The 15,156-nt window shown below is 34.7% G+C and overlaps 1 protein-coding gene across 1 annotated transcript in view; it reads left to right on the forward strand.

Annotated features, from left to right (window-relative positions):
• The window catches only part of SLC38A11 (solute carrier family 38 member 11), a 45,220-nt gene extending 30,271 nt beyond the window's left edge, over positions 1 to 14,949 (forward strand). The window contains exons 8-11 of the mRNA XM_058301267.2: positions 450 to 611; positions 3,471 to 3,583; positions 5,836 to 5,967; positions 14,191 to 14,949. Coding sequence (XP_058157250.2) covers positions 450 to 611; positions 3,471 to 3,583; positions 5,836 to 5,967; positions 14,191 to 14,484 — 701 coding nt within the window. The 3' untranslated portion in view covers positions 14,485 to 14,949. The remainder of the gene's footprint in view (positions 1 to 449; positions 612 to 3,470; positions 3,584 to 5,835; positions 5,968 to 14,190) is intronic.
• Positions 14,950 to 15,156: the final 207 nt, after the last annotated feature.

The raw sequence follows: 15,156 nt of genomic DNA on the forward strand, positions 1-15,156 counted from the left end.
CATCTTGTTTTCTAACTTGGAAGTCTAGCAAGTGTTAACTACTTCAAAACCTTGCACACAAAGTATTTCTAATTAGCCAGATGTCTAAAGCTTCCCTATTATAACCAGATTGCAGAGGAAGCCATGGACTGAAAATATGATGCTGTTTAGATTTCCCTTAAGATGGGAAAAGCTACTAGGAATAGAAAAATGGAGGGGAGGATGGATATACCAGTCTGGTTTATGTCAAGAGTGACATGGAAAGACACTATAGGCCAATGTGAATGAAGTTTCTCATTCCTAGAGCTGTTAAAATTTATTTTCTGGCATATTTAGTAAACTAGTAAATTTGAACTTCAGTTCATTGGCATGTTAAAGTAAATATTGTTCAATATTCAGAATTAAAAAGAAAACCCTGATGCGCTGGTTCTCGCTTTAATAAGTCTCTCTCTCTCTATTTGGTAATACAGCATTTATTTGCCATCATAACTGCTTCTTAGTTTATGGTTCTTTGGAGGAACCCACAGTAGCTAAGTGGTCTCGCATCATCCATGTGTCCGTCTTGGTTTCTGTATTTATCAGTATGCTCTTCGCGGCATGTGGATACTTGACATTTACTGGCTTCACACAAGGTAAAATGAAAGATTCAATCTTAACATATTTTGGTGTTTATGTGGATTGGTGCTATCACTTCTTATTTTTGGTGCAGGTATACCCAACGTTGTATGTACAAGTATCCCTGTCTCTTTTACCCATTCTTCCCTCTACCTGCCTGCATTTCTACTACCTCTCTTTTCTAATTTTCTCCTTCTTTAGTACTAAGCTTATTTCTGTAGTCCATACTCTTTCTTTCTCTGCTTTCACTTCTAAGTACATGAATTCTGGCTTTCTTTCCTACTCCACTGCAGCTTCACTTTCAGAGGCAATGATGACTTCAAAGCTAATATAGCCTTCTTGATTCTGACTATCATGGTCCTCTCTGAATCACTTAATAGTAGTGGACATCCTTTTGTTGCTCAAACTTCGCTCCCTTAGAGGAAGATCACTACTCAATTAAACAGGATTAATCTTTCTCTGTGTTTTCTCGCTCTCCAAGGGATTCATCTTTGCTTTCTCCTAATTCCCTGCCACCCCCTATCAACTGGCTCAGGCAAGTTGCCTGCTATACTCTCAACAATTTCTCTACAGACTTTCGTTATTTTAAGTCCAGTCCAGACCTCTCTTTTCATCTCCAGCCTCATACCTGTTGGATATTTCTTCTTGGTTGTTCTTTTCTTTCCTTAAACACCAAACTTCATCTTTCCCAAAAAAACTAGGCCCTTCTTCTCCTCCCCCTCCTCCTCATGTCAAAATTATTTCTCTTTTCTTCTATTCACCCAAGCCCAACAACTAGTGGTCATCTCTTTTATTTCTCTTGACCTTTATTTTCAATAATCTAGGTAGTATAATATTCAGGGTACTCTGACAGCTTGGGAAATGATGTCTATTATCTCAATTGACCTTTAAACAACCCTGTGAAGGTAAGTGGAATAACTAGTTTTACCTCCTACTTTAAACACAAAGAGGTGAATTAAGTTGTCTAAGCTGTCCAGTCACAAACTAGGAAACAAGTCTCCTGATCCCCAAACCAGTTTTCATTCCATTCTACCTTGGTCAACCATGACTCACTAAAAACCTCTAGCTCCTCTTAGCTTAGTTTTCTGGTGACACTGAAGTGGCATTGTTTTAAACACAGGATGCAGGTGACTATGATTATAGACCAAGGTTTCTCAGGAAGTAAAGAAAATGACCTCAAAAAATAGTAATTAGTGTAATAGCAATGCAATAAAAATATAATATATGCATGTGCAATTAGAATGCAATAACAAGACAACCTTGAAAGTCTGGGTAAGAATTATGTCTCAAAGCATTGCCATGTATCACTCTTGCTATTCACTTTGCCAAAACTGATGACATTTGGGCTCCAGTCAGTATAGAACCTTGGTTTTTAATGCCTTTTTTGTTATATATAACCCCTTTTTCACATCTTCTTTGTGTTTTTATTGGTGATAATTGTTCAGATATAATTAAATTTTATACAACCAAGCTTACAGATTAGGTTTTTTTCTCCCTAGCTATAATACCCTAAAATACAACTAGACTCAAGCTAGAATAAACTGACATTGTTTACTCAGACCTCTTCTCTTCACCTTAGGCAAATCTGGTCGCATTTGTGCAAACTGCATGCTAATTTTCTCCTACCTTCCAGTAGAAAAATTACAGCTCTGTGAACAAGGGAACTCTGGACTCTTCTTGAACATTCTCGGTGACTTTTAGAAAGATACCGGGTCCATTTTTAGTGGAGATTAGTCAGAAGGGAACTAAAGTCCTTTTGTCTCAAAGTGCTGAAACACTTTGAATCAACCTTTCAAGAAGGTCTTCACAACTTGTGTTTTGCTGTTCAATCTCCTTCTGCCCACAAAGGCACACTGGAAAGTAATGTACATTTGTCCTCGTTGCTAGGAGGAGGCAAAAGTCTATGAAAGTAAGTCTTTGGAAAGGGTAGGTCATTTAGGGTATTTAGCTTTTAATGAGGAAAAGTACAGAGGCATTGTTATTTTGTTTTCGTCTTTTTAAACAGTGTAGTAGTGTGTAACTTTGTTCTAATTTTCTATTCAGTTTACTTGAAGAATGGTGACCAACATTCTAAAATTTAAGTGTATTATATCAAGGAAATAAACTGACCCAACTGGTCTTTGTTTTAGCATTAAAAAACTGTTTTGACATGACTTCCTCACTCTCATTAGATTCCTGTATTTCTTCAAGGTATCTGAAAAAATAAAGTCTCAAAATAAGAATTTGTTCAAGTTATACATGGTCCATCATTTAGTTTCAAACTAATTAAGTATAACGTTCCTCTTGGGAAATGGCCATATTTTAACAGTTTTAAATCAGTGCATTCACATTTGGGTTTACTAGATGTCATGAAGACAATATACATTTGGAATTCCTTATTGTAGTCCTGGGTTTGTGATTAAGGTCTATAGTAGGATGCACAGGAAATTCAGCTGCCCAGATGTATTGGTCTGACTCTTCCTTTCAGGATAGTGCTTGATCTAAAAATAGCATTTCAAAAGGAAATTTGTTTATTTTAACAGACTTAAAAAAAAATAATGGTCACTTACCAGAAACAAAGATGCAAAGCAAGTTTACAAAGCCAGTGAAAAAGGGTGTAGGGAGTCAATTCTAGTGTAAGTAAGAAGAGAATGAATAAAATATTTTTCAGAAGTTGATGTGGTTTTGTAGCAAACATATCAAAACTCAAAAGAAAAAAACTGTTGCTGATGAGTTTGTGGAGCATGTACTGATTCTAATATCAGTGAATAACAATATTGCATACAAAAATTTAGGTTGAGAACTGGTACTCTATCCTCTTAATTAAATGAAATGAAGTTTATGTAAATTAACTATACAATGTCTACTAAATAAATCCCTTTTATATTATTGTCTAGGAGATTTATTTGAAAATTATTGCAGAAATGATGACCTGGTAACATTTGGAAGGTTTTGTTATGGCATCACTGTCATTTTGACTTACCCAATCGAATGTTTTGTGACCAGAGAGGTAAGCACAAGTCCTTTCCAACACTTTACCCAAGTGACTCTACCAAGTAGAAATCGCTCTACTACGTTTATTTTCTAAATAATTCAATTCTACAAATTCCCAAATGTATTATTACAAGTAATATAATTTAGAAATTTTTCCTTTTCAACTATAAAATATAAGAATTTAAAGATAAATTTATATTCAGATATTTATCAGTTCATTTTTTCACAAGTTGGATTTGAAAATCATGTTTGGGTGGTCAGCTATATTAACATAAATACAAATATTTATAAAACTGCATTCCAAAGTGATGGCCAGCCTTTAGTACAGCCAGAAGGGTTTTCTAAAGCACTCTTACAAAGAAATTAAGTACCAGGTTTTAAAATGTGTTTTACAAAATTGTCTTTTGCTAAGATATTTTATGTCGGCATGTATTAAAAAGCACCACAGAACAGATTCTAATCAGTTTTGTTGTTTTTTTTAAATGAAGGTATTTTATTTTCCATTGAAAACCAAATTCAACTTTAATTTTACTGGTATAAGAACATATTTCATTTATATATTTATGTAAGTATATTCATACATTTGTATATAAATAATACAAACATTATATCTTTTTTATACATGTATTTATATTTATATTTCATTTACAAAGCCAACTCCAAATTAAGTTATGCTTATATGGGCCACTTGAATTTGTAGAAGAAGATTAGCTGAAAGAAGACTAATTCTTGTGCAAAATTGGATAACAAGAACTTGTCAGGAATCCCTGTGCAGTCAGCAAAAAATCTACTGTACCATTAGCTATAAAACAGGATCCTGCTTCACAGTGGTTCTTTCAGGAGACACTTTGAAAAGGGCTTAGTCTTAGGATCTATTCTGAGAGGCTGTTTATACAGTGCACCATGTGAATGGGTCTAATGTATGAAATGAAATGTCTACACAGTTTCAAGGTCACTAACCCCATTGGCAGGCTTCTCAAGGCAGATCAGTGCTTACCTTAACGCTATTACCAGGGACAAGGAACTGCACAAGCGGAATGAAATAAGGAAATGTTCTGTATTACTGATGCCCTTAACAATTAGCACTTATACTTCCTTACAAATGTATAATTCACTTTGAATATAAAGGAGCAACAGAAAGAACTTAGTTATTTTATGAAGATTTTTTTTAAATGTGAGAGGCTTTCAAAAAAAATCTGCCATTGTTAGGTGCAGGAAATGGTTTTGATTTAGCTTCTTCCCAATACTTTAGGTTCAAATCTGATCTCTAGATCAGCAAAAACAGATGGTGCATTCTCCTGTGGTGTCTAGTGAACTTCTTGTGGACAGTCTGAGTCACTTCACCTACACAGTTTATGTCTTCAGCACTTGGATGGAACTTAAGTTTCCTTCCCAGCTGCCCAAAATCAAGATCTTTACCCAGACAGCAAATACTAGTCAGAGGAAACTAACCCATTCACATCCTTCTCATTTTCTCCTTTCCAATGCTGTGAAGCAGATTACTCAAAGGGAAACAGATCTAGATAACTAAAGCTCCTTATAATTTTAAATTCTATTTGATCTTTTTATATCCTGTCATAAATTGATTTCTGTTTATTTCATTATGTTTGTTTTATCACTGCAATTAGGCTGTTAATGCTTGAGAATAGGAATCATCTCCTAGATATACTCTCCTTGAAGACCATGTAACAGTGTAAGATACACTAAATATGTAAATGCTAATTGATTTCCTGAACTGAGTATCTTTGGAAAATGGTGCTCAACTCCTCTATTTTTGTTGAGGAGAGGCAAGATAAAATAGACTTAAATTGAAATGGAATTTAGTTTATATAAACTTAATTTTCTGTTAATAAAGGATATTACACATTCATTATTATTAAAAGAAATGTGGTAAGACCTTCCTTAGAGGTCATTCAAATCTAAATAGCATCAGTAGTTTTAGTGGTGACCTTGTTGGACTCAAGGAAAAAAGATAAGATAACTTCTCAAGGTTTCTCTTATATTAGACAAATGTTATATTTATTCAAACATTGGTGTGCCATATTCTGTTCTGTAGTATACTCACGGATTGTCTAGAAGTTCAAAAATATTTGTTCATGATAAGTGTCTATGTGTAAGTACTGTGAAAAAGAACATTCATACTGACTTGAGATTTGATTGCCTTATTGATCATATTTTATATAGCCCTAAGTGCTATATGAAATACTCTCTTAGTGAGACCTGCATGCCTCTGGGAGTCTCTCTCTAAATAATCTGTTTATCTGGCAGGTAATTATCAATGTGTTTTTTGGTGGGAACCTTTCAACACTTTTTCACGTTATCATCACAGTGGTTATCATTACCATAGCCACACTTGCGTCATTGCTGTTTGATTGCCTTGGAATAGTTTTAGAGCTGAATGTAAGTATATTTAAAAATTCACTCCTTCCCTTTTAAAAAATCCTTTTAAAATAATATTTACATTCAACATAAGTTGTAGTTGCTTTAATAAAACTGTCACTTTCTTAAATGGAATGAAAAAAGTATTTGTATAGAATAGTAAATATTAATAATGATATTGCATACTTAATTGGACTATACACTTTTAGAGTAGTATTTTCCCATCCACATGATTTTGCCCCCTTAATCCCATCCCCAGGGGGCATTTGGCAATATCTGGAGAAATTCTTGATTGTTGCCACTAGGTAGGGAGTGCTATGGGTGTCTTGTGGGTAAAACCTGATGATGCTCAGTTATCCAATGCATGGGACAACCCCACAATAAACATTTATGTGATCCAGAATGCCAGTACTGTTGAGATTGAGGAACCCTGGTTTAGAGCTCTTTTGTATATTTCATTTACTAAAATACATAGATATTATTTAAAATAACTATAAATTAAATGGATCTGAAATTTTCTTTCCTAAGTAAAAATAAGTCTACTGAGATTCATTAAAAGTACAAGAATAAAGAGAGTTATATCAATAGTCCACACTCACTTACCATGGCCTAATTTTTTTCTTTAAAATATTTTTGTCCTCTCTTCAGACCATTCCTTCATAGTCTCTACTGGCACCACTCAAATCTAGGACTCCATCCCATCATATCTGAATTAATTCAGGCTTTTCTGCTTCAAATAGCACATATTTAAATTCTGATTCCAACTTATCTCCATCCTGCTCAAAAATCTCTACTGTCAACCCCTTTCCTACTGAGGCAAGTATAAACTCTGTTGTCTCTATAATCTAACCCCATGACTTCTATGAAAAGTTATTTTGTTATTTTCCATTTTACTTCCCAAAATCTACCCTCAGCTCTAGTCAACCTTATTTTTGGCCTGTGAACTAGTCATTTTAACCCTTCCTTTTATCCTTTTGGTTATCTGTTTATCTTCTTCTAGAATGACTATTTCCCTTTCATTTCCTTCTGAATCTTACAAAGTCTTCAAGGTCGAGAGCAAATTCTAACTCACATAATCATTGATCAAATATTTACTTAATAATTACTATGTACTGCACAGTGGGTACAACACTGGAGGAAATCAGAAAGGATCCACAGTTTCATGGAGCTTACAGTCTTACAGATAAGTGTAAAAGTTCAGTTGCTATATGAGTGATGAGAAAAACAGAGGGAAGTAGATAAGCTACCAAAAGATATTTCTGAGGAAAATTTGACAGGACTTAATAACAGATCCTGCTGAAAGGGTAGAGGGATAGAGGGACACATCAAGAATGACTCCTCAGTTCTACTTTGTAGAACTAAAATAATGATGCCATTCCATAACACAGAAATGGAAACAGAGCTACCACTTGAGGGTCACTGATCTCTCCCTTCTACAATCCTTACAGAATTTCTACTCAGTATCACATCACTTACTTTTATTTAAAAGTGATGTATCACCAGAAGAGAAAACTTGGAATCCCAAGTTGTCATTATTCATTCCACCGGTGGTTGAGGGAGAGGTCAGTGCCCCAGACACTATTCCCTACAAATGCCTTTTTGATTCAAAGTCCCAGACAAATGCTGTCATAGATTTCATTGAGAACATTCTTTTGGGAATTTTCTTATAGCAGAGTAAATGGAAAGTAGGGAGTAGGTAACCTTCATGTAGTAGACAGCTGTCCAAAACCTCAGGGGACTGAGGAATTAACTATTCAACTAACAATGGGAAAAAAAGCTGATAGGGGAGGTGAACAAGTGTCAAAGATAATTTTTAACCTACTTCCCAATTTTGCTGAGGCCAAGGGCCAGCAGGTCCACTCAAATAATTTCGTGTACCAACCTTGATTTATATAAAGTAGTGCTGACTTCTTTAATGCATTAATTTGCATTATATATTATCTCATATGATACACTCTATGGACTATAGTTTGCCTTCCCTACTAAATTGTAAGGTCTTTGAAGACAAGAATAATAATTAGCCTTTATCATCCTGCATAATATCTAGCACAGTGCTAAGAACATAGTGCTCAAATTGCTGATAATTGCCTCTTGGGACTACCGTTCAGGATCTATTTCTACAGATGCTGGACCTAAAATACATTCTTTAATGCAGTTTTGCAAAAATTGTTGGTGTTGACAGTAATGGTAATCCTTTAGTTCTGCTGTGGAGATAATCAACATAATCATCCTGGTCCTGTTATGTCTTGTTTTATGAAATGTCTCATTTGAGTTCCCATGTTTTTTCCCCTTATTGTATTAGAATTTTGTTATAAGAGAGATATAGTTATCAGCTCCTTGGCCACTCAAAACATCTTGATAAACTAACATATTTTTTGTCCCCCATATGTTAACCAGGCACACACATATTGCTTATTTTCCAGGATTGATATATTTTTTTTAAGTTTTACCATTACTTTCTTTAAAGTTAATTGCTAATTTTCCTGATACTTGAATAACAAAATCATAGGCTTATAATCACATTAAATATTACCTATTGAGCTTATGTTGAAAACTTGTTAAGACTGAATTCTAATATTGGAGAGTAATCGGAAAAGAATACTTTGTAAATATCTCTTGTAAAGCCTAGCTCTGAGCTAGTTGTGGAGGACTATCTAAAATATTTTTAAATTTGATTGTAAAATCCTTAGATTTTTTTAAAAATCTGGTTTTATGTACATACATAAAAAACAATTGAAGAAGCATCTTAGATTATCTGTTATGACCTAATAGCACAAACCAATTATACTGGTTTTAAAGCAGTTTAAAGAATTAAGAAAATCTAGCATCTCTGTTCTTGTCAGACTACCTGAGCATGTGTTTTTCCATCAGCTAGTCTTCTGGTATGCACAAGAATATTTTCAGGTTTTTACTCAACTGTCTTTTGTGTGGGCATGTGTCCTGTTTAATAGAGCTAGATCAAGCATCAATCATTTCTGTTAATAATTAATGCATGCTGAATCATGCAACATATTAGAAGTAATTAAAGCATGTTGTGTTCCGCTTCCCAATGATAATTAAAGCTAACATTGCGTACTTAGTCTGTGTCAAGTGATGTGCAAGCATTATTTCCCTTGATCTGTATTAACTTTATAGATGAAAGAACTGAGACAGAGTGGATATATAAATATTATGAGGTCACACAACTTGTAAGAGAAAGAGTCAAAATTTGAACATGGGTATTCAAACCTTGTAGCCCACATTTTTTTTTTAAGTCATAGAACAAGTCTCAATGAATTTTTTTAAATTAAATTGTCTTTTTTTTTTTAAGATACATAAATCACAAAAAATGTTACATTAAAAAATATAAGAGCTTCCGACATACCCCACACCCCACACCCCACTCCTCTCACATCAATAACCTCTTTCATCATTGTGGCGCATTCATTGCATTTGGTGAATACATTTTGGAGCACTGCTGCACCACATGGATTATTGTTTACATTGTAGGTGTTTTTTTTTGTTGTTTTCTGTTTGTTTGTTTTTTTACATTGTAGTTTCCACTCTCCCCCAGTCCATTCAGTGGGTTATGGCTGGATATATGATGTCCAGCATCTGTCCCTGCAATATCATTTAGGACAACTCCAAGCGTCAAAAATGCACACACATCTTATCTCTTCTTCCCTCTCTCTGCCCTCAGCAACTACCATGGCCACTTTCTCCAGATCAATGCTACAGTTTCTTCCATTACTAGTCACAATAGTTCTATCGTAGAATACCAGTAAGGTCATTCTAATCCATATTTTATTCCTCCATCCTGTGCACCCTGGGATGGTGATGTCCACTCCACCTCTATATTGAGAGGAGGCTTAGATTCCACATGGTTGATGGATGTGGTTCTCCTGCTTGGAGATGTAGGTGCTCTTGGTTCCCTGGTGTGGTGGTTGACCATCTTCACCTCCCTGTTAGCAGACCTGTGCAAGTCTAACAAATCGGAGAGTAGGAGCTGCAACTCTGCTGAGGCTCAGGGCCCACCTGGCATATGGCCAGTCCAGAGATTGAAGTCTCCTGTGTATTCACCAACCCCAGAGCAAACCACAGGTTCAGGAAAAGTGACAGAGGAGGCATGTGTAGAAAGTTCACATCTGAGTCCAACTCCATCACACTCAGGAACACAAATTCCAAAGCAGGGCCCACTGACAAGGCACTGAACTCCAGAGCCATCTGCCATGATCGCAGAACCTGTGTGTCTTTGTAGCCATCAGGAGCACCAGTACTGGGGTTGTATCCACTTTGGTTGTCTCTGGGATCCTGCTGAGGGGTGCATCAACACGACACCTCTGATGACCTCCTGACTCATTTTTGAAGACTCTTAGCCAAATATACTCATTTGTCTTTACCTTTTCCCCATTTTATTCAAGGTATTTTTCTAGTTTGTAGCCCACATTTTAAATCATTATGCTAGTCTGAGTTTTCCCAAGTATAAGACTTTAAATTATATAAAATAATTCTGTTCATTCCTCTATCCATATTTAGATTAAGAATCTATGTGTTGTTTGCTTATAAGTAAGGTTAAGAGTAATCTGTAATACATATGGATAAACTTTAATAATGGGTTAAAGTAAATACCAAGAGAGGAAATAAAATGAAACTAAAAGTTTTTATATTAATTAATAGTTTTTAGGTAACAGCTTATATCTAAGTAATAATTATAGTACTTTAGGAATTCTTTTTTATGTGACTTTTAATCATCACTAATTAGAACAATGATACTCATAAGTGAGGTGTATAACAGAATCCAATCTTAAATTTGCCATTAGGAAAATGTTACTTAGTGTAACTAAAATAGTGTAGGATAAATTGCTTGATGTATGTGAGTTATTCAGTGAAAAGTAAAACACCATTTAGACCTTTGCTTCTCTTTTATTAATATTTCTTTGTTTACAAGGCAATAAACAACAATGGCATCTTTTTCCAAAGGAAATGCACTCTCAATTTTAAAAATTAATTTTTAAAAGAATAAAGTAAATGTAAGTCACCTTCTTGATACTAAGAATCCAGCGTCTTGGCACTGATGTGGCTTTTAGAGGGAAAAAGCATCTGCAATAATTGGGCCCTATGGGTTTCTACTTGCAGCAGTACAAAGAGAAATGATAAAGCAGCTGGTGCCTGTGGCCAGAGTTACCAGCCCAACAAGCATTGTGTGCAGCTTACAGTGGAAGGAAGAAAGTAAGCCAATTACCTAGCCAGAGCCCAATATAGAAATACAGCCATCAGGGTAAGCAGTAATCCAAGTTGCCTGAGCTAGACAGTTTCTTTATTGTGACACAGGAAAAAATTTTCATGAGTCTGAATTGATAAAGTAGACATTTAGAAAATGTATAAACATTCTTTTATTTAGTTTCAGTTTCTTAGCATCATTTGAGAGATTTCTATCCAGGTAGAATTCAGACACATTTCCAATCTGTATGACCAGTAAAAATCTTCAACACTGCTCTTTCCCCACTGCAAACCACAAAATGCCCTGGCATCAAGAGCGTTATTTTCAATGAATTGTACTGTCCTGTCTTTATAAATGAGACTATATTTTATTGTCTCCTTAATAGGCAGTTATAATGTTTACATTATGTCAAGAAATTTCAAAAATTATTCCAAAGCCAGTGGAACATCCTCAAGGAGGTTTACCTAAAATAGTTCAATTAAACTTACTTCACTGCATGGCCTATGGGAATAGATCATATGGAATTGCTCTATCATTTTTAGAGATAATCTCAAATACTAGCAACAGCCCCTAGCAAGACTGAGCTTTCAAATATCAAGGAATGAGCTGTTATCTGGATCAAATACCCATCTGGACTTCTTCCAGTACAGACATCAACCATGCAGCATCTGGTGGCAGTTTTCATTCTGATAGCACTTCACACTTCTGCAGTTCAAGATGAATTAGCCTCACATATACTTTTTGCTCCTATAAAGGAAATGATCTCATATATGTAATTCTAATTACTTTTGTGATGTTTTCAAAAACACTTTTCTCAAAGAGATCAGAGGGTAATAATTATTTAATATAAACAGGGATTAAGTTCTACAGTATTTTCTATAACTTAAAAAGTATTGTCATTTCCAAGCCTCATGACAGTCTCAGAATCCATAATCCACTTAATCTCAGCACATATGGAAACTCATCTTTTTTTTAATTTATTTTTAATTGTCTTTTTTTAAAAGATACATAGATCACAAAAAAATGTTACATTAAAAAATGTAAGAGGTTCCCATATACCCCACACCCCACCCCACCCCTCTCCTTCCACATCAACAACCTCCCTCATTATTGTGGGATATTCATTGCATTTGGTGAATACACCTTTAGCACTGCTGCACTGCATGGATTACAATTCACACTCTCCCCCAGTCCATTCAGTGGAATATGGCAGGATATATAATGTCCAGTACCTGTCCCTGCAATATCATTTAGGACAACTCCAAGTCCCGAAAATGCCCGCACATCACATTTCTTCTTCCCTCTCTCTGCCCTCAGCAACTACCAATGCCACTGTTTCCACTTCACTGTGTGCCTTTATAGGTATTCATTTGTATTTATGTGTTATAAATGACCAAAGCCTATTGTCCATATATATTAAATTTGAATGCAATTTTGGAACCTCTCCCTATTTTCTCATATCTGTATCAGTGACTGTAGAAAGATTTGCCGTACAGGGTGGTCTCTCCTCTTCTTCTCCTGATATTTACATGCTACCTAGCAAGTCTGATTTCATAATGTGCCCCACTCCTTAATTGTCATTTCTCTTGAATTTTTCTTTTTTCTTTTTAAATAAAGTTATAATGTTTATAACCATCATTGTAGAGATATGTTTGGTGTGGGGATGGTGCTTAGTATAAAGCACACAGTAATTTTCTTAAATGGTGATATTGAGAAGGTATTTCTTTTAAAACCATACTTAAGGTATAATCTCTTCTTTTTATGCCATCCAACTTAAAATTCATTTTGCTGTAATTTTCCCTGGGAAAATTCCACCAAAATAATGGATTTAAAAGCTTTTAAACCATAGGTTATGGGTGCATGGGGTTTCATTATACTATTCTTTTTACTTTTACGTATGGTTGAAAATTTCCATAAGAACAAGTTTTTTAAATATAGCAAAACATGTCCTTTATAGAACATTTCCATCTTATTTTAAACCAGCATTACATTTGCTATTGATGGCATGTTTTTAAAATGGTATTTTATGGTTTAAGAGAATCTTGTCATAAAATTATATTTAACATATTTTTATAATATATTTTATTTTACATAATATAAGTAATATTTTGAATAAAATATATTACCTAATGTTTATATCATTTATAAAGTTTCTACTGTGACTTAAGCCTACTCAAAGGGCAAGCCTTTTTTTCTTCAAAGTAAATCACTCTTGGTATTCTTATAATAGACCATACTACTAAACATTTGTTTCAACCTGACATTTCCCCTTAGGTTGGACTTATCCATAAGCCAATATGGGAGAGGGTAAATGAGGCACAGTCATGTAGCTGTGCTGTCAATTTTATAGGGTAATTAATGTGTTTAGTTTTATTTGAAAAAGGATTTAGAAATACTATTCATGTTAAGTGCCCTTGGAGTTATAGTTTTCCTTGTTCATCCAGACAGGTGCCTATTTTCCTGGAAACCCAAGTACAGAGGGAACACAATATGCCTGTATACCTTCCCATAAGGCCTCTTGTACACAAATGACAAATAGACCACTCAGATTTGAACAGCATGGTAGAGACACAGTAATTTGAAATGAAGAACATAAAGAAATATAATGTAACTGAAAATATAGGAAATGTTTAAAGTTTACCAGACATTGGTCTTACCACATTCATTTTCTATATTATTTTTTGATTGTCTTGTTTTTTAAGAGGTACTGGGGATTGAACCCAGGACCTTGTACAGGGGAAGCAGGCACTCAACCACTGAGCCACACCTGCTCCCCTCTGATTGCCTTTTAAGTCTGATACACTGTTATACTATTTTCCTTTTTTTGTTTGTAAATATTATACCAGAAAAGGAAAAATTTGTTCTTAAGTCTTTTTTGGAATTATTTTTCTTTCCTTTGGATCAACTGAATAGGTTCAGAATGATCGGCAAACCTTCACATGAACAATATCAAATAATTTAAAAAAATTTTTAATATTCTTTAAAAACTTATGAAGAATACTTCCATTGATTAATTTATCTTTTTTCTTGTTTTCAATACACAGGGTGTGCTCTGTGCAGCTCCTCTAATTTTTATCATTCCATCAGCATGTTATCTGAAACTGTCTGAAGAACCAAGAACACACTCAGATAAGATTATGTCCTTTGTCATGCTTCTTACTGGTGCTGTGGTGATGGTTGTTGGATTTGTCATGGCTGTCACACATCCTCAAGACTGCACCCATGGGCAGGAAATGTTCTACTGCTTTCCTGACAATTTCTCCCTCACAAACACCCCCGTTTCTCATTTTCAACTGACAACACAACTTTCCATTTTTAACAACAGTATCTTTCAGTGAGCTGACTGCTTTGAAAATATATGTTTTCACAGACATCTAAACCATACAACAACATCCACTCATGTTTTAGTCTCCATTTATATTAATATTATAAAATTTCCACTTTTTCATTACTTTTGAGTGCAAAGTAAGACGTAAAGAAGAAAAGAAAATTGGCTATTTTCTGGGACAAAATACTTATGTTTTATTTTAATGACTGGGCTAATGTTGATTGCAGAAGGAAAAGTAAAACCTTTGACATTTGCTACCAATCCTGCAAAGCATTACTTTCTTATTTAATATGTGAGTCAACATATTTCCTCCAAAAATAAGTAGCTGATTGTGTTTTGCAACTTTGTGCGTGTGTTCTTTAGGGAAAAAAAAAAAAAGAATTATTTTTTAAAGTCTTTGGAATCCAGAGAAGGGATAGCCAAAAACATTAAAGGAAGTGGATACCAGAGAACAAAAGAAAGTTCTCAATTATAATTTCAGGAGCATGCCCTGCTTAGAGGGATGTGAATCCCTAGAGGAATAAGCAAACTCCTCCCTATGTTGGGAGTATGAATAATAACTGAATGTGCAGAACAAACTGTGTGAGGAGTCAAAATTACCCCCAAAGTTTTTCTCCTATGGGACTAGGATGGTAGTACCATTAAATCAATAATAAAGCCGGAAAAAAACCCACAAGTTGTT

The sequence above is a fragment of the Dasypus novemcinctus genome, chromosome 7, assembly GCF_030445035.2.
Source record: "Dasypus novemcinctus isolate mDasNov1 chromosome 7, mDasNov1.1.hap2, whole genome shotgun sequence".
In the NCBI taxonomy this organism is placed as follows: Eukaryota; Metazoa; Chordata; class Mammalia; order Cingulata; family Dasypodidae; genus Dasypus; species Dasypus novemcinctus.